Here is a 23,779-nt window from a genome sequence, read left to right on the forward strand (position 1 = left end):
CGTACTAGGTCTTGTAGGTGATCCGGGGTTGGCTGCAGTACACAGGTAAAGAAAGTGCAGTCACAAGCCATTTTACACTGGGAGCCTGAGCATTCGAAGGGTCTGGTGTTCTGTTTGTGGAAGGCGTTGGTCTCAGCCCCCTGCAGATGCCCAGTGATTATCATAATTAGCGAATAAACCAGTTTCTGGAGGAAGTGGCTGGTGTCCAGCAAGGCCTGGCAGGAAACTACATCCAGCCAGAGTGCAGGCTGAGTGTCTGGAAAGCCAGTGAGGACACACACACGTGGATCCCTTCTACTCCAGCGGAGCTCACCAGCTCCTCTTCCTTCCGGGGCAGGGCACTTGCAGACAAAAGCAGCCCAAGGGACGGCAGAGCTTGCCCACAAGGCCAAGAGACCCAGGACCTGTAGGGCTCATGTTCAGCGGGCCACAAGGGCCTCTTAGGAGCCCAGGGTTCTGCTTCCCCTGACTCAGCTTGTTTTCTCACTCGGGCTAGTTACTGTCAACCGAGGGGAGAGAAAGGAGAAACCCTCGTTTGCCCAGAGACTCAAGCACCATTCATTACCTAGTCAAAGCTAAAATTTCCATCTCATTTGGGTCTGAGGCTTTACTGACCAAAAGTCTGGTAAAGAAATTTAAAATTCAATCCTAATTAAAAAATTAAAACATCCCAGCACTCAGGAGGCAGAGGCAGGCGGATCTCTGTGAGTTCGAGGCCAGCCTGGTCTACAAGAGCTAGTTCCAGGACAGGCTCCAAAGCTACAGAGAAATCCGGTCTCAATAAAACAAAAAATAAAATACGTAAGAAAAATTAAAACAGAAGACACATCCTCTCCTGAATAAGCATATCCAACATACAGTAAGTATATTTGGAAAATAAAAACAAGACACGGAGTAGGAGATATGGCTCCGTGAAGTGATTTGTGCAGGTTGGAGGACGTGGGCTGGGATTCACTCTTGACTCTGGTTAGGCTGTCTAGGTGAACTGGGTAGATGCAGACTGAGTAAGAGTTGTCTCAAAAATGAGGTGGACACGTGACAACTTCATGCATACTAACTTACATGGAAATATTATCTCTCTGTCTCTCTCTCTCTCTGTTTCTCTCTCCGTCTCTGTCTCTCTCTCTCTCTCTCACACACACACACACACACACAAACAATTAAAAATTAAAGATCATGAGAATTGGCCAGAAAGTGTGTGTGTGTGTGTATGTGTGTGTGTGTGTGAGAGAGAGAGAGAGAGAGAGAGAGAGCGAGCGAAACAGAGAGACAGAGAGACAGAGAGAGAGAGAGAGAGAGAGAGAGAGAGAGAGAGACTATTAGAAGCTAAAGATCATAAAATGTGCCCACCAAATGATTCTTCTCGGTACCTTTAGGAAAGAAAGCCTGACCCCTGCTGGCCAACCAGAGCATCTACTCCTCAGATCCCAGGCCAGGGCAACATCAAAAGTTGCAGCTGGGGGAAGGTTTATCTGCATGACTTTCATAGGCATTGGCAAAGGTCACTTGCTCTAGTCCACAGGACTTTATTAGGGCTGCATAGGGCAAGGGCTTGGGACTGAGTGCACTGGATATGCTGAGCACTGAGAGCAGAGATCTAGCTCACGGTGCTAACAACGAGCACCTGATTTAGGGGTGTGCTCTGTACTCCCACAGAACACGAGGATGGAAAGCAACCATCTGCCCTCAGTCTTAGACTCTAAAGTCAGCTCATGCCCATGAGGCCTGATCATTTGCACCTGCTCATTCTTACACAGGATCCAGGGTCCCAGTCCTGGCACCTCAGTTGGACCAGCATTACAATGACATGCATCTCCAGTCTGTGCTATCTCTGTGCATTCTTCTATAATTAAATCCAGCTCATCTGAATGGCAGTTTTCCAGCAATTCTTGTCTAAATAGATGCTTTCTTGAGATGGGAGGTAAACACTGGTAGACAGATCACTTCACCGCAGGAGGCAGCAGTCTGTAAGGACTGTGAAACCCAAAGAATAAGACCTTCTTTCCCCACCACCACAGTAGCCAACCAGGAAGCAAGAAATGACCTAATGAACAAAGAGCCGGGTTCCAGAAAACACCACACGCACTCCCAGATCAGACTAAACCTGAAAACACACATACCCTGGGCTCCAAGAAGCAATACTCTGCTACAAGTCGCTTTCCTTGGGGTTCAGCCATGCTAATCACGAGGCCTGACGGACAGTTCTAGGAGTCCACAGTTTGCTGAACAAGGTGAGAGTGGTCACCCAGAACCAGGAGAGGCTGACAGGACCTTGTTCCAGGGCCGACTGAGAAGCCTGAGAAAAATGTCTACAACAAAGAACTTATCATTGAGGGAAACTAAACTAAGCATTCATTTTTATTAAGGGAGCCTGGGACATATTTATTTGTTTGTTTGTTTATTATATATACAGCACTCTTCCTGCATGTCTGCCTGCACCTCCAGATGAGGGCACCAGACCTCATTACAGATGGTTGTGAGCCACCATGTGGTTGCTGGGAATTGAACTCAGGATCTCTGGAACAATAGCCACTGCTCTTAACCTCTGAGCCATCTCTCCAGCCCCAAGCATTCATATTTTAAAAAGAAAAGGTAACTAAGAAACTTACGCGTAAAAATTTTAAAAATCATAATTTCTAAGTCAAAGAACTACTTTTTTGTTTAAAAGAAAAAGTACATTCAGCTTCAGCTCTAGTCAAGCTAAAGGGGAGTGAGGAGACGAGCTCAGAAGGGACACAGAAACAACCCAACAGGGAGATCGCGGAGCATAATGCCCAACCTCAAACTAGCAAACTAAAATGCCTTGGTAAAATGGACAGTCCCTGAGAAATACTGATAATTAAAACTGATCCAACAGAAGTCCCGAACAGAGTGGAGGAAAACTTCGGAAAGGCTCAAAAGTTAATCATAACATATTAGTTTTCCACAGCTCTACGGAGGAGGTCTTCAAATCCTCAAGACGCAGGTAACTCCTATGCTCTGTAAACTGCCCGCTTGGCAGGGCAGGGACAAGCACTTGCTAAGTGCCTGCAACTCTGGTAAGAGGCTCAAGACCATTTAATCATTTAATTTTCACAACTATGCGAGGTGGTTTTCTTCAAATTACAAGGTAAGAAAAAGAGCAAAAATATGACCACACGACCACTGAAATTGTAGAGCTAGAATTCAACCCTGTTTTTACCTCTAAGGCTGTTCCTTTAGTGACTACATATTACCACCCGAATAATCAGATCCCAAGGTCTGAAAGGGTTCTCTGGAGTTGCTGGACACCATAGGGTAGAAAGAAAAATCTGGAGAGGAAAACCAAGTAAGAAGCTGATAAGCATTAAGATACACAACCAGCCTAGGTGGGCATGGGTGAGAACAGGGAGAAAGGGGAGCGTATGCAGACACAGCTGAGTGCCCAAGACTCGCAGTGACTCACGAGCCCAGATCCAAACGCTCAGGTCACACAGCAGTCCAAGTGTTTTGATACCTGGGCTTCCCCAGTGAGAAAAACTAGGCCAACCCCCCGCCACACACACACACACCTACACACCCTGGGATTTACAAAGATGCTATATATAAGAGAGGGAGTGGAGCTGCAGGGCCTGGCAAGTGGGCCCTACATAAACCTCAGGTGGCCACTACTTCCTCTAATCATTGCCTTAGCCTCCTCGGAGTCAGGATTCCTAGGCTTCCTAGGTCTTAAAAACCAAGGATGGGAACTGAGATGTCCACCAAAGCAGGGCGCTCCAGAAGAGGAATGTCCGTGCCCTCCACTGGTGCCTCCAGTGCCGTCCACCGCAAATGGACTAAGAGCAACTAAATGTGGGGGGGTGGGGGGGAACAAGAGGTTGAGAGACAGTTCCCTTTGGGTTAGACCTTTTAGTTCTTTGTCTGGGGCTGGGGGTGACTGGGACCCGCACGTTCAGCACACATAACCAATGAGTTGCACATCTAGCCGCAGTTGTCACCTGATGCCAGCATCTCACAGAAGAACCACAGACCCCAGGGAAAACAGAAATGCTCTATGCCAGTGTCTCACACATCTTACCAGGGCCTTGGGGTCGGCTTAGCTACCAGGGAGTCTGCTCAGATGGGAACCAAACGGGACTGAAGTGCGAGCTGCCACTCAAGGTCCCTTCAGTACTGACCTCTAAGAGCTCCAAGGCGTCCCTCCAGCCCACACTAGCCCGCGCACCTCACAACGGCACACTGCACACCACAGCATACGCGACCTAAGAGTTGGTACGGGGGCTGAGGACAGGGGAAGAACGATGAGAGAATGAGACTCGGGGCAGCAGTCATCTGCTTCCCTTCCCTGGTTCCCACACTTTTTCTACTCCCACAGGAGAGCCAAGAGCTAAGCACCTGTGTGAAGGTTGACTGACAACCCCTCCCCAAGGGGGGCACAGTTACTGGAACAAGGGGCAGACAGCCTTAGCAGTGGTGGGTGTACAGTGAGTTCCTACACGGAAGCCTGCCTGCTCCATGTGGAGCCCTCAGCCCATTCCTGCAACCGCCCTCAAATCCTGGCCGGGAATTCCTCATTTGCCTAACTTGTCCAGAATCGGTTTCTACTGCTTACATCAAAAACTCTGGTTCAAGGCCAGTGAGCTGGCACGCACAATCCTGAGGACCTGAGCTTGACACCCAAAGCACACATACACACAAGCGTTAATAATAAAATTAAATAACTCAAAAACCCGGGGACAGAAGCAGACAGGGAGAAAGCGAACCAACAGGGAAGGCAGTACTTGGAAGGAGTCGCTGGGCACCAGCAACTTCCTCATACTTTTGACAGTTTTGCCAGTGAGAGATCAAAAGGAATTTGTACCCTAAATACGCAGTCTCAAGAGTGGGTTTAGGTAAAGTATGTTTACAAACGGAACTTGGCTACACATTCCCACAGGAGGTAATGAGCCATTTGTGACAGAAGTCCTGGAGGCTGCAGTAACATGGGGCCGTATGTTTACTTAGAGCATGTTCTGTCTCCGTTTGATAAAGTGGTACACAGTGTAATTCTCCATCCAGGTCCTGACACTAATGAGTGGGTAGAAGTGCGCTTCATAGGCCCACTTTGCCAGTGGGGTTCGCAATGTACCAATTAGAAGGGAGACACCAAACAGCTTTGAGGTGACCACTGGCCCAGTTTAATCATCACACTTAAGACACTGAAATAAGTAGGGTGGCAATCAAGACAAAGAATGTATCTTTTTTTTTGTAAAAAAATCTAAACTCAAATAAAGGGAAATCTGGCTAAGTTTGCGGAGGAGATGAAAGGTCTTTAAAGCCAAACTGAGGTGCTGACTAGAAAAGCAAGCTGGGGGGCCAGTACGCTGTTACGCTGTACACTGTAGCACGTGTATGTGAAACAGAGTTTCACATACACAGCGCATGTTCTCACACAGGTGTCATAATGCCACAGCTACATGAATAAACAAAATTTTTATTTTTTATATGTGTGTGCGCACACACACATGTATATGTGTTCACACATGTGCGGCCACACCTGTGCATGAAGGTGCATGTACATATGTATATATAAAGGTTGGTGTCGGGTGTATTCCTTGATTGGTCTCTAGATACAGCCGGAGATCCTGCTGAACCCAGACCTCATTGATTCAACTAGTCTAGTTAACCAGAGAGCTCCAGGGCAGCAGTGCTCAACGTGGGAGTCAAGGATGCCCTCACAGGGCCACCTAAGGCCGTCGGAAAACACAGACTCACATTACGATTCATAGCAGTCGCAAAATTACAGTTAAGAAGCAGCAACGCAAATAATGGTTTTCTGGTTGGGAGTCACCACAACATGAGGAACTGTATTAAAGGGTCGTGCATTAGGCAGCCCGAGAACCACTGTTCAGGGCTTCCCGGCTTCTTCCTCCCATGCACTGGAATGACAGGCAAGCCACCACACCCACTCCATGTTTACATGGGTTTGGGGGACCTGCACAGCAGCCCTCACGGTTGTACAACAAGCGCTTTACCCCTAAACTGTCTCCCCAGCGCCCATTCATTTGTTCTTATAAAGGAAATGAACGCTACACTTAATAGCTTCCTTAGGTCCCAGAAGTGCACATAAAACTCAGGGCCTGCTTGTGCCCTCTGCCTTCTAGGTCACCTAACAAGCATTCCATTCCACTACAGAAAAACATCCTCTACGCTGGAGGAACAGAGCAGACACCTCCATCTGTCATGAGGACTTCAAAGAACACAGTAACCCAGACGAGTCCAGAGCTGAGTTTCTGCGTGCCTCCCGCCAGCGCTCATGGCTACTTCACAGCCCTGAAAGTCCCCTGAGCATGCTTCCACTCCATGGCTTTCCTGCAACCTGCATGGGGGGATGATGCAGTCAGAGGGATCCCTGTTCACCTGGCTCTGGACCACACTAGGGAAAGCTCTTGCTCCAGGGAGACCTAGGCCAGACTAAGACACACAGCAGCTCCCAGTTTAACACTAGAGAGCAAAACTAAAGCAAAGCAAGCACGTGGAAAGCCGATCTCAGCCGCTGCAGGAACGGAGCCCGAGAAAGTGGGCGCCTTTCTCCTGAAATCTGTCCTCTGCTGGTCTACCCGAGGTCATTAATCTCATAGGAACTATTGGATTAGTTAAATGTCCTAGACAAGGAAAGGAGAGGCACTGGAGAAAAGAAAAAAGGTAGGACACTTCCAAGCTCCTCGTCCCCAAGACGGAAGGCGGTCTGTCCTACTTTTCAGCCCCTTGCCAGCAGGTGTAATGGGTACCATAAAGAACCTGGTCCACAGAAGACAGGGAAGAGAAGGTACGAGATGCTCTAGGAAGGGGCACTGACACTACACATTCTCTAAAACAAACGGCAGTTCATCTTCTTTGTTTAGAAAGGAGAACTATACACACAATGCTTTGTATTGATTTTCTGGGTGCTATTAAGAATTCTCTCAAGAAACAGAAAGGAAATAGAGCTGCTAGTCTCTCTTCGCCAGGAGTACCTCTCGAGAGGAAAAAAAAAAGCCATTGGAGACATGCAGCTGGCTATACATTTGGCTCCTCAAGTGCCCAATCCCCAGGCGTTTTGATGAAATCCGAGATTGACTTGGCAGGAAGAATTCAAGCAGTTATCTCTTGAAAGGTGTAAATGCGTCCTTTCTCTGTGCCCATCTCCTTCAGCCACACAGTACCAACTTCAGGAAATCAGTTAAAAGGGTGAAGATACCCTAAGACACACAGGACAAAGAGAACGTGATTACAGATGCCACTTCAATCTAGACCTGAGAGCTACAAAGCCAAGCCTGGGAAGTAAGAAGAAATGATTGCAATGGGGCGGGGGAAGGGGAAGGCGTACGGGGACAGACAATAAAAGGTGCCCCGTGGGCTGCTGCCAGCTCCTGGTAGAGCAAACACAAGTTTACTACTCCTGCAGTGACCCAAGGGTCAGGCAGAGGAAGAGGAGAGTCCCCTTACAGGATATACAGGGGACCAGAGCTCCTCCTGTGTAAGGCATAGCGATTTCTGAAAGGTGCTGGCCTTGGCAGCCAGGCCACCACAGATCTTTAAGACAGTGGTTTACAGAAGCTCGTCGCTTACCTGATAAACCTATGGGAAGTTTCAAACAAAGTCGCAACTGCATTGACGAGGCCCAACTTCCCAAGGCACAGCACTAGCGACAATACACTGTGAAGCCTTGGTGGCTAGCTCTCACTCCTGTGACTGGGCGCTTTGGGGCCATAGCTGCCACTATGGCCAGCAAGCCCCACCCTCGAAACCCCAACTACAGCTGCCGCTCACCGCACACTGCTTTCCCTACTGCAGCGCTGCAAAGCCAGGAAGTCTGCATCAATGCCTGTCTGGGGTCTGGGGCAGGTGATAGAGGGGAAAGGGAAGCACATCCAGGAACATGGAGAACTGCTTGTGGACCGGCACAGAGAGACTAGGAAGCACAGGCTGACTCATTTATGTATTTATTTTTCACATTACAGGTAAGATCTGAAGGACTGCAAACCTCTCTGAGACTCAAGTATTTCATGCTGAAAATGCCCTTGGTTACCTGACTCTCATATAAACCAGTGAGATTTTCCTGTGCACAGAAGGAACCCTTCCATTCTAACAGAGCTGAGCAGACCTCTCCTGGGGCAAGGACACTCACAGACAAAAGCAGGCCAAAGGATGGCAGAACTTCCTCCAGAGGCCAAGGGACTCAGGTCCTGGGGGGGAGGGGGGAGGGCAGTCACAGGAGCCAGTGAGCAGGGCAAACCAAACATCAATATATAACTGCTTCCCAGGACACACCTAGAAATCGAAGCTAAAGGAACGGAACACTGCGCTTTTCAAGACAATGGGAGAGTCTATTTCTTAAAGCATCTTTTATTTTCACTACTCGCTGAACAGCAACGCGAAGAAGCATCAGACAACACGGAAGCCTTTACCCCCAGAAGCAAAGCCTGTTCAGCTGCGGCAGTGATGCCCGCAGTTCTCCCCTACGCAGTGTGGTCTTTCCCTGTGGTCCCATGGCTCTCTCAGCCCTGAGACACAGCTGATTCGTGCTGGGCACCAAAGCCTTTGGCCTGCTAGCATTACAACCTCAGGGTAGGCGCCTGTCTCCTCCCCAGGGTCACCTGCCCTCAGATCAGGAGGGCACATGGTTGGCAGGTCACGTGGGGCCTCCTAGAAGCCCAGCCCAGTCTCCCTCCCAGGCTCTGCCTCAGACTGTGCACTGCTATAAAATGGGTCCTCAGCAATAACAACGTGAAAGGTGTCACCCCGTCCCTGTCGGAGAGTTTCCCAAGTTATATGTCCACTAAGTGCCCAGTCAGAGTTAGACAGCCCACATTAAATACTAGATTAAATCACAGAGCATTTCAGGACCCAGTACAAAAAAGTTGCAAGCGTTTCTCGCTTCTGACACGTTTCACTGAAAATGTGACAAGTCGGCTTTTGCTGGTGTTCTGTGCAGTCTGTGTAAAAGCTCTGCTCTTGCCACCAAGTATGGCTAACACTCCTCTGGGGAACCACTGACGCACAGAGGGCTGAGAAGGCAGCTCAGGGGCACAGCATCTGCTCAGCAGGCAGGGGACCCGGGTTTGGGGGGCTGCAGAGACAGTTCAGTTGGTAAAGTACTGAGTTTAGATCCCCAGCTCCCATATAAAAGGCTGAGTGAGGTGGCATGCCTGTCATCCCAAATCCCAGGGCTAAGGAGGCGGAGACCAGAGGGTCCTTGGGGCTTGCGGGCCAAACAATCTAACCAAATCAGTAAATAGTAGGTTCAGTGCGACCGACAACAGACACACAGACAGACAGACACACACACTCACACACACACACACACACACACACACACACACACAGGACAACCCTGTGTCCCATCTCCTATAACCGCCCCACCCAAAGAAAGAAAACACACTCTCCTCAGTTTTCCTTTTAATCTGAAAATAAAAGTTTAACTCATTCAATTTCAAGTACGACCCTGGACTGCCTTTAGAGGCCTCTTTAGAAGGAACAAGGAAGCTGTGCGTGAAGCGGCGGCGAGCAGGCAGAGTAGCCACAGCTGCCGTGTGAGCAGACCCTGGCGTGGAGGGTGACAGGCACAGTCACAGACACGTCCCTTCAGCCAGAGTCCCCAAGGCTCATACAAGTCAACGGTCGAGGGATTTTTCTTTCAGTCTTTCAACTTTTGTTTCTTTGTTTGCTTTTAGTTTCTTGAGACAGGGCTTTTCTGTGTAGCCCTGGCTGTCCTAGAACTCATTCTGTAGAACAGGCTAACCTCAAACTCACAGGGATCCACCTGGCTCTGTCTCCCAAGTACTGGAATTAAAGATGTGCACCGCCACCGCCACCTGGCTTCCACTTTTATTTTTATTTTAATTTTTGATAATTACTCTGCTGCTGGAAATACACCAGAAGGTGACCTTGGCAAGTTACTAAATCACACTTAGTAGTTCAATTTCTTTCCTATAAAACGTTGGAAGAAAGATCTACTTCAGAGTCCAAGAATCAAATACACTAGGGTAGGCAAAGCTCTCAGTAAAGTGTCTGACACACAGTAAGCATACAATAAATCTGAACCATGAAAATAATAATGCATTATTAGCATCCATCAAAGGCTGACTGCATCACTAATTAGCAAAATGTCATCTATTAACTGGAAGCTTGGCACCCACTAATAAGTGGCTTATAATCCATAGGGTCAGTCATTAGGAACACAGGAACACACCAAGTGCGTCTGGTCAGTCTGAGAGTACTAAAGAACTTGGACAACCAGCGTCAGAGGCTGGAGAAACCAGGGTTGGACCAGACATCTTAGGCAAAGGAATTAGCACTTCACTGGGGGCAGCTTTCTGGACAATGTGCTGGAAACCCTTAAGAGAAACATTCAAGTCCAGGGTCACTCCTCAACTGTGAGAATTTGGTCTTTCTTGAGGGGAGATGGGAAACGAATGGTGGATTGCGGACCAGAAAACCTCCAGGTGAAAGGCACTGAGTTCAGGAATGCAGAGTAGGAAGGAACCTGAAAGAACCATGGTGAACAGAGAAGGTGGCTCCAGTCACACGGGATCGGTGAAGCTGGCAAAGCCAAGTGGAGCAAGCAAGCCCCTCGTGGGCTAGAAGGAAGGAGACAGAGATGGCGTGAACTCTGGCCAGAGTGATCCCTCCTCTGCTATGTCTCATGTGCTCTAGGGGAGCCTACAGCAGTTCTCTCCTTGCTGAAGCAGGAAGAGCCCAATTCCACCAGCTGCCGCTTTCCAGAGAATGAAGGCAGATTTGCAAATCTGAATTCAGTTCACTGAATGGCATGGTGCCGTGGGCCCATGACACACAGATACAGGATACGGAGACGGGGCTGAAAAATGACCTGGGCACCATGTGACTGTTGTTTTTCTTTTAAATTAAAAATTGAAAAAAAATTTTAAGGGGGACATATGTGCTAGAATCCTAAAGACACCCAACTTTGTGAAATGGCAGTATTCCCTAGCTTTTAGCTTGGGGAAGGGGATTTATCTGGCCTGCAGGCTGTACAAACCAAGACAGCAGGAAGCAGGGGCAGAACTGCAGCTGAGACCATGCAGGACACTAATTACTGACTTGCTCCCCTACCTTTCTTGTACAGCCCAGGCCCACCTATTTAAGGATGGTACCATCCATGGCAGGCTGAACCTTCCCATCTCAACAGTCAAGAAAAATGCCCCCACAGACTCGTCCATGGGCCAATCTGACGCAGGCAATTTCCTAGCTGAGGTCCCCCTTTCCCAGGTGACAAGTATATGTCAAGTTGGGCAACGAGCATATTAGAAACAGAACATGTATGCATGGTCTCCTTTGTGTTCTGTGTGCGTGCGTGCGTGCGTGTGTGTGTGCTTATATATGTAGATGGGTGTTGAGTGCATGTGGAGGCCAGAAGTCTACTGATTCTGTTAGACTGCCTCACCAGCAAAACCCCTGGATCCTGGCAACTCTACCTCCCCAGCTCTTGGATCACAGGGTACACCCAGCTTTCTATGCGCGTGGGTGATCTGAACTCAGGTCCGCAGGCTTGCGTGGCAGACACTTTGCTGATGAGCCATTTCCCCAGCCCCGGTACACATGTCCTCAGGGACAAAGTTTGTGGCTACACCTCAAAGAGGTTAGGAACTTAAGATGAATCTGAGAGCCAGCTGTGGTGGTTTTATCCCACACCTTTAATCTCAGCACTCTGGAGGCAGACGGGAGGATCCCTAAATTCGAGGCTAGCCTGGTCTACAGACAGAGTTACAGGACAACCAGAAAAGAAATTAATAAAGAAACCCGGCCTCGAAAAACAAAAGAGAACATAAAGGTGAATTTGAGACACGGTCGTCCCTCCCAAAGAAAGCTAATCACTTAGCACATATACTGAGAAGTTCGACAACGTAAAGGAACACTCTCCATTTCAGTGTTTGAGCAGAACTTCACTAGGGAAATGGGACTTTGGCTGAGCCATTCAAATGTTTCTCCAAACAACAACAAAAGTTTTATGTTCTTAGAGTTTTCCCTCTGCCCTGACTTTAGCAATGCCTAACAATATTCTCCTATTCTCCTATTCACAACTTTCTTTGCTGTGTTAAAACCAGCATTGACTATCAAAACTACCATTTGTCTAATGTGCAGGATTTTTATTTCTTTGCTCCACCCCAAGATATACTAGGCCATTTTTCCTTCGTGCCATGTTTTTCTCTAGTACAACCTTTTTTCTTCCATTCCTTCTCATATTTTCACTCCAAATACATTGTTCAGCAGTGTCAGGACAAGCCACATTTCCTTAACATTTATTCACTCTGAGGATTTAATGTGTTTTCTCCTTTTTTCCCCTCACAAAAAGTTGGGATGCCCACAGGTACACACCCTGTACCAAGGCAGAAGCACAGCAAACACAGGAAGGGAAAGCTCTAGGAGCTACAGACATGGGCCGGTGAGGGCTGCTCACTAAGGCTGCGGATCATGAGACAAAATTACCTTTGTCTGCTCGCTGTCTGGGTCTTCAAGCCAAGCATAAGGATCACAAATTTTATGTCCATGATAATCCTGTACCTGCAAGAGACAAAATGAGGTTTTGAGTAATCAGTGCCCAAGACCAGTTAAAAAATATATATTCTGGATGTGATGGAGAAACAGGAAAGGGTCAGACAATGACACTAATGGGCTCATTGGCAACACGTCTGCCCAAATTACCACATGAACCAAACTTGGCAGCTTCAACGGTGTCAAGCCACTCTTCATGAAAAGAATGTTTTAGCAGGGGAGGAAAGAAAGATGAAAAGGTCCGAATAGGAAAGGGCTCCGTCTTTACAACAGGGAACAAAGGCCGGCTGCTGGGCTAAAGAAACTCAAAACTGTGCTGCTGGGGTGAAGCATGGAAGGACACAATGAAGTGCGCACACAAGACGGTCACATCTGGAAGGAGTCACCACACACATCCATAGGCTCCTGGTCACACTCAACTTGGCTAATGACATCAGCTCCCTCCAACATGGCACATGATCAGTTTTGCTTTTGGGTCTGAACTACTAAAAGCAAGTTTCCAATTCATAGCATGGTTCTGCTTCCCGCTACGGAAGCTGGCCTACACACCATGGGGTGTGCTCTTTTGTACTGCTGTGAGACCGTTTTTATCACCTATGCACAGCACAAATGTCACCACACACACACACACACAGCACAAATGCCACCACACAAACCCAGCACAAATGCCACCACACACGCACAGCACAAGTGCCACCACACACGCACAGCACAAGTGCCACCACACAAACACTGCACAAATGCCATCATACAACACAGCACAAATGCTACCACACACACACAGCACAAACGCTACCACATTCACACAACACAAACGTCACCACACACACACAACACAAATGTCACCACATAACTCAACACAAATGCCACCACATACGCACAACACAAACGTCACCACACACGCACAACACAAATGTCACCACATAACAACACAAATGCCACCACATACACACAACACAAACGTCTCCACACACACACAACACAAATGTCACCACATAACTCAACACAAATGCCACCACATACGCATAACACAAATGTCACCACACACGCACAACACAAATGTCACCACACACACACACAACACAAATGCCACCACACACGCACAACACAAATGTCACCACATACACACAGCACAAATGTCACCACACACACAACACAAATGCCACCACACACACACACAACACAAATGCCACCACACACGCACAGCACAAATGCCACCATGCACATAGCACAAATCTCACCACACACACACACACAAATGCCACCATCACTTGGACACCTGAAGAAATGAAACTGCTGCATGTTGTCGGACCTAAGATGCTTCTGACAGCACAAAGTCCAAGGCCTGGCCAACCCCGAGGACCAGAGAAGGGGACTGGAAGACACAAGCTTGCTCCTCATCATCTCCATGTGAGCACTCCTGAAGACACAATCCAAAGTAAAAAGCATTACATAATCTCTCCACCTCAGGGTCAAGATGAATCCACTTAACTAAAACCTACTGCTGTCAGCTTCTCCAGTTTGGTCTGTGGGTGACCCTAACTCCGGGTAAGACTTCTGGCACTGGGTAGTGGGTCGCTCACCTCTATCACGATGAATTCGTAACTTGTCTCCTTGCTTTATGTCACAGTGCCAGAAGGCTAGGGCTAGTCCCAAAGACGGCAAACTCTCCTGAAAGGGCACCTGAATGTTCTCTCTTGTGCTCCTCCACACTCAGGGTCTCCTGAGAGCCCTGGCTGTGTGCATTTCCCCCTATCTGGAGCCGCCTGGGAGAAGAGGAAGATGTACACAAGAGGCTAAGTGAGCAGGAGGCAGGTCTGGAAGGAGGGTCGTTATACAACTGACAGACCAGAGCAAGAGACCTAGAAAAAGATTAAACCCGCTCCCCAAGCAAGGGTCTTCATAAAAATCGATTTTCACCTTTATCACTTTCAATTTTGGCTGATCGCCACTCAGCGAAAGCATTTTAAGATCTTCTCATCTACCAATCTTTCCCCCTCAGCACCTCGAGTGGCTATATAATAGGTTGATAGTAAAAACTTCCTCTCTGTTGCCAACACAGAAATCAGAGTTTGAGAGTCCTCTGAGGGGTTCTGGGTGGCACAGGACTGAGCACCCGCCTACAGCCATGCACATTCACGGGCAGGGCTGTGACCAGCCAGCCAGCCTTGGGTACAGAACACTCTGACAATGCCTGTGGGGACACCCCAAGTTAACTTTTCATAAGAAAGTACAAAAGTTAAGAAATTATAGCAGTTCCACACCTAGGAGAAAGTGTTGCTGTGGTATTTACTGAACATTTATTGACCACTCACGACTTTGCTACATAAAAAGGGGGTGGATTTACTTATAAAAAGTTGTTGCTGGGTGGTAGTAGTGCACATGCCTTTAATCCCAGCACTTGGGAGGCAGAGGCCTCTGTGAGTTCAAGTCCATCCAGCCTAGTCTACAAGAGCTAGTTCCAGGTCAGCTAGGACATTATACAGAGAAACTCTGCCTTGAAAAACCAAAACCAAAAACAACAACAAAAAAAAAGTTGTTGATATTTCCATGTTAAGATTGCAAAACACAATTCAAAGAGGTTAGTAAGAACAGAGGTCAAATGGTTTACTCTGGACTGACAGGAGACTGTGAGTTCATAATACTCTAATAATACTCTACAGATTTCTTCCACACTAGTTCAACCAAACCTGGCTGGGAGGTGAGGAAACTAAAGCCAGAAAGAGCTAAAGCAACCAGGGTCTGAGGGCTAACAAGTAGGGTGCAGCCTTTCTGTGGCTGCCACCAAAGCCTGTGGACCTAACACTTTGTTGTGTACTTAGCTACTAGGCCTGATCAATCAGGCGTAGCCCAGAATGTACATGGCTGGACCCAGAGCATCACATGCCAGAGTGCTTCCCAAATGGCCCTCGACATGAAGTCAACACCCGTATCTTCCCAGATCCAACACCGCCTTCCGATGTTGGTTATCACACAGACATTAACCAAGACAAGAAACAATTCTCCAGGTGGCTCCCACTGTTGAACCCCAGGAGCCAAAGTCCACAATGCCCTCTTCATTGTTGCCCCCCCTTAATAAGACATGCACTACAGAGTAATCTCACAGCCACACCCCTTGAATAGAAGTTACATACATCCAGTTCATCACGATTTAATTCTGGGAGACATCCTTCACCTCCCCAAGGGGCTGTAAGAGCCTGGAGAAGACCCTGCACTGCTTAAAGCTCTTCCACACTGCGCTGGGCTGCTGCTCTATCCAGCTGCCTCTGAGCCTGACTTTCCACGGGTGGTGTGGGCATGAGGGTCTTCCTGTTGCCCTACAAGTAAAAGTAACTTCATGGCTGTTCAGACTTGCACAACTTTAATCTCGGGTTCAAGAATGTCCTTTCTCCCTTAGCCGGTCAACTCTCAGACTCAATTAGGAAATTATTTCCTCCTGCTAATAGAAATTAGCCCCGCCCTTTTCTGTGTTCTCCTCTCACCCAGCACCCTTCCATGAGGGCTTGCATGTCCTGTAGGAAATTTCCTGACCTGTTAAATGAGAAACAATGATGTAGAAGAGTCAGTGAGAAGGGCCACACTTTCACAATTCTGCTCTTGAAGACACAGGTCCACACACGAGCTTCACGCCCCAGCTACTCATTTATGGGAAACTGATAAGCAGGGCCGAAAGGTGCTCAAGGGAGAGACAGAACTACAGAAAGTTCCAACGTAAGTTTCAGGGACCAACTCCCCTTCCAAAAGCGACAATGGAGCAAATGCATGAAGTCCTGCCTAGGAGTTGATACTAGACTCCTCCTGTAGCAGGAAAACACCTCCCATGTAGGTCATCGGCCAACACAACTACAGTACGAAAGCCACAGGCTGCACCTGGCGCCTACTCCTTCACCAAGGCCACAGGCTTAGGGGTACCATAAGATCTTTGGTGAGAAGGAACTAGAGTGTATCAAATTCTAAACACCCTCTTTACAGTTGTGTGAAAACCTTTAGAAAACTTCACAAAATCCCTATTTGACCCTTTAGGAATTGTTAAACTACAAGATTAGTACAGATTGGAATAGAGAAGCATTAAGCAAGAACCAACACTACCCTCAACCCATCCCAAGGTTCAGAAAAAACAAAAACAAAAACCACTAAGACTGTATTCAGTAAAACCACAAAATGGTAGTGGCTACATATACAAATAATTCATATTACTGATAATGTATTATATGTGTATGTGTGTATATATGTACACGCACACATACATACACACACCTGAAAACCAAGAGTCAAGATTCTGAGTCAAGACAACATCTTCCATGTGACCTACCGCAGAGCTAGGCTATCTGAATGGCAAGTCTTCCATGAGCAAATAAAGTCCCATGTCAGCCCTAACAGTCCATGTAGGAGAAAGGAGACCTGGAACAGCTATGAGATTTGCTCAGATAGTGAGGGCCACCCCCCAGAACAGCATACAGGTTTTCTGGGAGCTAACCCGTCCCCTTCCTCAGTCCACTTTACTCCTATAGGCAACAGAAGCAGCCCTCCCCTGTAGGAAGAGAGTTTCGTGAATGCTTAAGACAAATTCAATAAGCCAGCAGCTGAACAGGCAAGAAACATGGTTACCAGATGGTCACTGGTGAGAGAAACACTGCAGCAGATACTTGAAGTTCATTTGAAAACAAGATGGTCCCACATTCAAGCCTTTACCTCAGTGTGCTTCAGAGTACACTTTCTGGCATAAACCGGATCAAAGTAAACAGAAAAAAAAAGACAACTGTATTATACAAAAATATCTTTTACTATGATTCTATTTTAAGTAACCTGACAAATTGGCCTGTGAGTGCAGGAATCACAGCCATAATATTTGTTGGACTTAATCCACCTCTAGAATGCCAAATTTTTATACACAGGCACACACACACACACACGTGTTTGCCCAGAAATGTGAGTTTCACTGTGTCTGATGTTCACCTGCAGCTTAGGTAAACAGTTACTCTTGGGGCAAAACTTACTCTGCAAAAGGCCTTCCCTGACCTAACTTCCTTTCTTAAGCAAACTTGAATGTTTTGTAGCCTAGCCCCTGCTCCTTCCCCACCACTCTGCCTCCTCACCTGCACTCCAGTAACCAACGCCCAACACCCGACTGGGGCAGGGCAGCCTTAAACCGGAATGAATGAGCTTCAACTCTAAAGACTTGCAAATTCCAAGTTCTCAAAGTTTGCTTTTGTTTTAAAATCTTACATCATTTCCCACGCGCGCACACCAGCATCCACTTTCTCCTACCACCATATTTAAGCCAGAAGGCTTGCCCTCCTAGAGACACAAGGGTACATTCTGGGTCCCCAGGAGCACCAGGCGCCCATGCCTGCCGGTCTGCCCTAGGGGCCGGGTGGCGCTGACCATAGGCTTGCTAGGGCACGTGGGCCGCGGCCGCTCGCCGGTCCCGCGCTGGGAGGAGCCCCGCGACCCCAGTCCGCACGGCAAACAAAGGCCGGGAAGCGGTGCGGGGTGCAGGGACGCGGGGCTGCGGGAGCCGAGCTGCGGGCGGTGCGGGCCCGGCGGCGCGGTGCGGCGCGAGCGGGGTACTCACGGAGGTCTCGTCCCGGTACACGTCGGGGTACTGGAAGGACAGCATGGCCGGGGCCAGGCGCGGGCTTCGGGGGGTGCGGGCGAGGCTGGGCGCGGACTGCGGCGGAGGGCGGCGGGCGAGAGAGCGGGCGGGCAGCTGGCGGCCGGCGCACACGGGCGGACTCGCGGCGGGGCTGTACGCCAAGCAGGAAGACGCTGTCGGCGAGCCCGGGAGCCCCTCCCCGGCGGGCGGGCCCAAGCGGCGGCAAGAGGGAGAGGTGTCGCCGCGCGGGCGCCTGAGCGGGCGCACAGCTCCCTCTGCAGGCTCGCCGGCCGCGCCCACGACCGCGCCGCCAGGGTGCACGGAGGAGCACGCCCACGCCAGCGCGCCACGCCGCCCGGCGACCGGCCTCCCGCAGCCGCGCCCCTCGCCTTCCCTCTCTCCGCGCCGGCGAGGGAAACTTTGCCTCTTCCCCAGCCCTGGCCTCCTTTCCCTCGCCTGCCACTCTGGACTTGGAGGACGGTACGCTTCAAGGTGAAGGCAGCACACCTCCCTCCACCCCAGCGTTTGATGGACACGGGGAGCCCGGCCTCCAGGCTGCGGAGGTCCTTTGGAGGTGTTGCCAGGACGAAGGATGTGCCGGTGTTGGAGATTTACTGACTGTCAGGGAACGAGTTGGAAGGGCTCTGGTTATCTAGGGTCCTCTGCTTACCCTGCCTGGCTCCTCCCTTCTGCCCCGGGTTTTGTATTCTGAGCACCAATGTTCCTGTGCTGGAAAGAGGCAAGATACCTGCCTGACCCATGAAAATTGAATAACTACACTTCTTTACCCCTGGGCTAACGATGGTTTGTGTCCGGGCCTCGATTTGTAGACTATGCGGAAGAGGCCTTTTAGCTCCAGTCCTCATAGTATTGCGTGTGCCTAGTGTGTCCCCACCTTCTTACCAGTCCTGGGGAGGAAAGGGCCATCAGAAAAAGCTTGCCTTGTGGGAGACCTGGCGCTGGTGATTTCCAACAGTCAAGACTGACTCTGTAGGCTAGCACTCGTGAACCCAGCCAACAGGGACTGCCAGGCAGTCCAGCTCCTGCCTTCTGTGAGTGCTTCTAAAAGATTATCCCAAGGACACTCGGCCCAGACAACAAACAGTTGATACCTCATTAAACTTTGACATGAAAACTGTTATTGTCCCAGGTTTACTGCTGAGATAAACTGGGCCTTTCTTTTCTTCAGAGATTTGCAAATGTAGGGTGCAAGAGAGAGAACCAGGATTCTGTCTCCGGTGCTAACATTCTTTTCTAACCCTCTGATGTCTTTCCCTCCGAAGACAAAGAGAGATGCAGCCTGTCGTTTGCAAGGGGCACCCCTTAGCAGGAGAAGCTTGACTTTGACTACTTATAGCCCCGGAACTGCAATAGCAATCCTATGTTTTGGGTCCCTGTTTGCTGTGACCAAAATCAATGCGGGGAGGAAAGGGTGTTTATTTCTGCTTAGGGGTTACAAGCTGACTCACTTAGCTACCTGCCTACCTAAGTCAGCCCAAACCTACCCGCTCAGGGATGGTAGGTCCCACGGAGGGCTAGGCCCTCCTACATCTAACAGCAGTCAAGAAAATGCCCCACTGGCCAATCTGAAAGAAACAATTCTTCTGTTGTTCCTTCTTCCCAGGTGTGGCAGGCTGCTAAGATTAGCTGTCACAATACCCAAGGAAGAATGGAGCCTCAGATATCACTCTCTTTCCTTCTAGTCAGTCGAGTGCCGAGCTCCTAGGGCCTTGATGAAAATGTGCGCTCCCTGATTGCATGCCCTCTCTGGTTTCCACGCTCTAGATCTGGGCTGTCCCTTTTAGTCCTGTGGCACAGTCCTTTTCATAGAAGCAGGGCAGGAATCTCAGCTGCTTAAATACGAAGCCCCCCAGAGTTTACATTCTTCACTTGGTCCTAAAGTCCATCAGAACCGTTCTAGAAATGGAGGTGCTGTCTCCAGAAGAGCACCAGCGTTCCTCCGTTACCATGGAGCATGGTAGAGACCCGGGGTACCTCCAGGGCAGCCTCTTAATAGCATCACCTCAAACGTTGTCCCTCAGAGGCTGGCTAGTGATCAGGTACTTCTTTGCTGCTCAATACCATCCCACACTGCTCACCAAAGTGCTCTTCCCACAAAAGCATTGCAGTCTGTGAAAGAGGGTGGGGCAGATACCAAAATCCAGCCCATCACTTGCCGTACACCAACAGGCCCTAGCTATGTTCACCTGGATCAGGGAGGATCTGTGTCCTCGCAGTCCTGTCCTTGTCAAAAGACATTTTTCTGATTTCCACAGGAGTTCTGCCCTTTAGTATCCCTCAGAAATAATGCCGCGTTCAGTATCCCTTAGGAATGGTGCAGGAGATACTGTTTTGGATGATCTACACTTCCATTTGACCCGAGTTTCCAGACAGGAAGTTAACCGCGTCACTGTCCTGCAGTCCTTTCGGCTGCCTTCCAGCGAAGGTATTGGTAAGGTATTTCCCAGTGTGGCTATTATTGAAAATTCACATGCATTTTTGTGTACCTAACTCTGCAAGTTATTAGGAGTGTGACATGGTCCTAAAAAGTGAAGTCCTCTTTCAGGTCAAATCACTAGCAGCTTCCTCACTTTCTTTATACAGTCATATAAAGATCTGGAAAATTTTGGACCTAATGATTTCATAAAATTAAGAATATTTTTAAGTGAGAGCTACCCTATGAGTGAACTTGCAGAATGTAGGAATGTAGTGACATTTCATTTATATTTTAATAAATAAAGCTTGCCTGAAGATCAGAGAGTACAACGGCCCCACTGGTCAACTTTACAGACTAGGCAGTGTTGACACGCACCTTTAGTCCCAGTAGCCACACTAGTTTGCCATAGAAACTGGGTGGTGTATGCCTTTAATCCCAGTGGTGCACACCTTTATTCCTAGCCCAAGAGAGGAATATAAGACAGGAGGAGACAGCTCTCAGATTCTGAGATTCTTGGAGGCAGAATCGCCATTTTTGGACTAAGGTAGAGGTAAGAGCCAGTGGCTGGCTATTTTGATTTTCAGGTTGAACTCCAATTTCTGTCTCTGGGTTTTTATTAATTGGACTACATAGGATCTTCACAAGTGACTCTGAATTAGTGAAATTTCCCTGAGGAGTGCTGCCCATATGTCATAAACAGATGGAGTGATCATCTATCCAGTGAAAGGATTTTCATAATTTTCTCTGTTTCAAACCCTTCCTGGACACAGATGCAAAGTGAAGGCCTGTCATCCATGCTGAATCCCTAGACTGACCATTCCATGCACTGTAACACTCTGATGAAGTCTCAGTTGTCTTGGAAGGATACGAGTAATATGTGGATATCTAGGTCTACACCTCATTCTGTCCCTGCTGAATTAAACACTGAAGGACAGCATAGGGTTGAATTCAATCCAGATAACAATGTGGGCAGAGGAAGCCAATCATAGAACTTTACTGCATTTCTAATGAAGTCCCCAAGTTAGACGTGTTTGCGATTGGAAGAGAAGAGTCTTTTCCTTGTTGTTAGAGGAGAAAATTCAGGTTAGATTCCACATGTAAAATGAACTTTGCTTATTTATAGAGATCAATTATATCATCTAGTCATCTGTTATTTTAAATTAAGAACTGAGAACTTAAAACAATGAAAACTATCAGTTCAAAATTACTGGCTACAAAGTTAGATCTGTAGGAGGATAAGGAAGATCATGAGAAGAAGGATAAGATAATGAAGCTAAAATAAACCAACACTGGTTTCCTAATGCCAAGAAAGATTAACAGAAACATACGCACATGCACATACACATGCATGTGCACACACGGATGTGCACACACACATACACCCGTGTAAGCATGCATACAGAGACCATATGAAAACATGCAGAAAAACTCAGAACTAGGCACGCCTTACTAAATGGTTCCCTTGTATGCACTCATGAGCCATCACCCTACAAACAATGATTGCATCAGAATTGCCGGTCACAAAAGGCCATCTTTTAAGGAAAGGATTCCAACACTTTTAGGAAGACCAAACTTCGAGGTCTTCTGTGATTCAATCAACACAATGTAACTCAATCAACTATCAAGCAAGGGACCTCTGCTAGTTGGGGTTTGCTGTTTTCACACCTTCTGCCTCTGCATTGGAGCTCGAATTCGTAAATTACCTTTCCTAAGTTCTCTTGTTAGCTTGTTTTTCCCCCCCAGGTTCTATCAAAGGAAGGAAATAGATTAGAGAAGGGAATAAAAAAAAAGACACTTCTTTCTTTCAGTTAGGTCTGCCGAGGGCCGGAAGCTGCAGTTCCCTCTTCTCTGGTGCTGAAGTGGTTCTGAACAGTTAGGTGGGGTGGGAACCCAGGAGCACCTGCAGTTACCTGAGCAATTTCAAAGGGATGGAAGGTTGCCAGGCTCCTGTAGAATCAGGGAGAGTTTGGACTTTGGTTTTCTTATATCCTAGCCACAGTAGTAAGTGTGATAAGGAGTAATAAACAGTAATTCTGTCTGCTTAAAATATTTAATGTAGTTCCTGTTTGTCCTCCTTGACACCCTCTAACTTGAATATAAGCAATAGAAAATAACAAAAATTATATTTAGGCTGTCCGTGGATTTTATATATTTGAAAAATAAAGCATAGAATATGAATGGCTAGATAGTAAATGTTTCAAGAGAGGAACAAAAAAAAAATACCCCCCTTCACAAAGTAAGTCGCAAAGAATTAATGATAAAAATGACCAGCTAGATTTGGAAATAAAAGTCTAAGTTTTAGAAATGGAAAATAAATTGGTAAAATAAAAATCGTGGATAGGTTAAATATGTAGCTAGAATTAGTGAACTGGAAGAAATCTCCATGAACATAAACACAGGCAAGCAAGGGGTGTGAAGAAAGGGAGCCATGAAATATCAAAGTAAAGACATTTAAGTATTTCTGTGGGTTAAAGAAAATGATGGCCTCTAAGGAGAAGTGAAAAGGTGAATCTCAGATTGGCAAGGCCCCAAGACCACAGACTCCAGAATCTTTTCTGTGCTTTTGCATGTTTGCTGCAGCCATCTTTCTCTAGTACCTGGCATGGTGTGAATGGATGTGGGGAGATCCCCACTACCTGCAATGTAGTGTGTTTATATCATGGAAATATCTCGTTCTACTAGGAATATCTCACTGGTAATATCTCATTTTATTTGTGGATTATTATGAAGATGATTCCTTCCTAAGATGCATTGTCTAATTGATAATAATAATGTTAGTTTATATAGAATTTTGATGATAAAAAATAAGACAAGGAAGTCTCACACAACTAGAACTCATGAGTTTCTATTGAGGAACCAAAAAGACTGTGGTGTAAATTAATAATTAAGAAAAGCAATTGAGTCCCAGTAGCCCAGATAGTTTAAATTCTTTTAATCTTAGTGTAGGAAAACGTATTCACAGGTTTTGGAGTGCATCATAGCTGAAACAAAGCTTTGAAAATAATTTAAAGTTAGACTAAGATTTTTATCAAATAACTTTGAGGTGGAAAACCCAAGAAGACAATTTAAAGTTTCAGAAAGGCACAGAGTTGAATGTGGAACTCATTGAGGTCAGGGAACAAGAACGAAGCAGCCCAATTATCACTAACTGAAATGCCTTTCTTGCTAGGATGAGTCAATGACCAAAGGTGATGATAAATTCCTTGTACCCATTTTTGGTGCGGGAGAATTATCTGTATTCTGTCAATCATATT

The 23,779-nt window shown here is 47.6% G+C and overlaps 1 protein-coding gene across 2 annotated transcripts in view; it reads right to left on the reverse strand.

Annotated features, from left to right (window-relative positions):
• Nucleotides 1-19,030, reverse strand: part of Prep (prolyl endopeptidase) — a 106,193-nt gene extending 87,163 nt beyond the window's left edge. Inside the window, exons 1-2 of one of the 2 annotated variants that reach the window (XM_085691058.2) lie at nucleotides 18,992-19,030; nucleotides 12,427-12,501 (exon numbers count right to left, since the gene is read on the reverse strand). In XM_085691058.2, the coding sequence (XP_085547184.1) occupies nucleotides 12,427-12,501; nucleotides 18,992-19,015 (99 nt within the window). In that variant the 5' untranslated portion in view covers nucleotides 19,016-19,030. Of the gene's footprint in view, nucleotides 1-12,426; nucleotides 12,502-18,067; nucleotides 18,224-18,991 lie in introns of those variants that run through there. The other variant, XM_085691055.2, reaches the window with a different exon arrangement.
• Between the last annotated feature and the right edge of the window lie 4,749 nt (nucleotides 19,031-23,779).

Source organism: Myodes glareolus, chromosome 1, assembly GCF_982192425.1.
Source record: "Myodes glareolus chromosome 1, mMyoGla1.1, whole genome shotgun sequence".
Classification (NCBI taxonomy): domain Eukaryota; kingdom Metazoa; phylum Chordata; class Mammalia; order Rodentia; family Cricetidae; genus Myodes; species Myodes glareolus.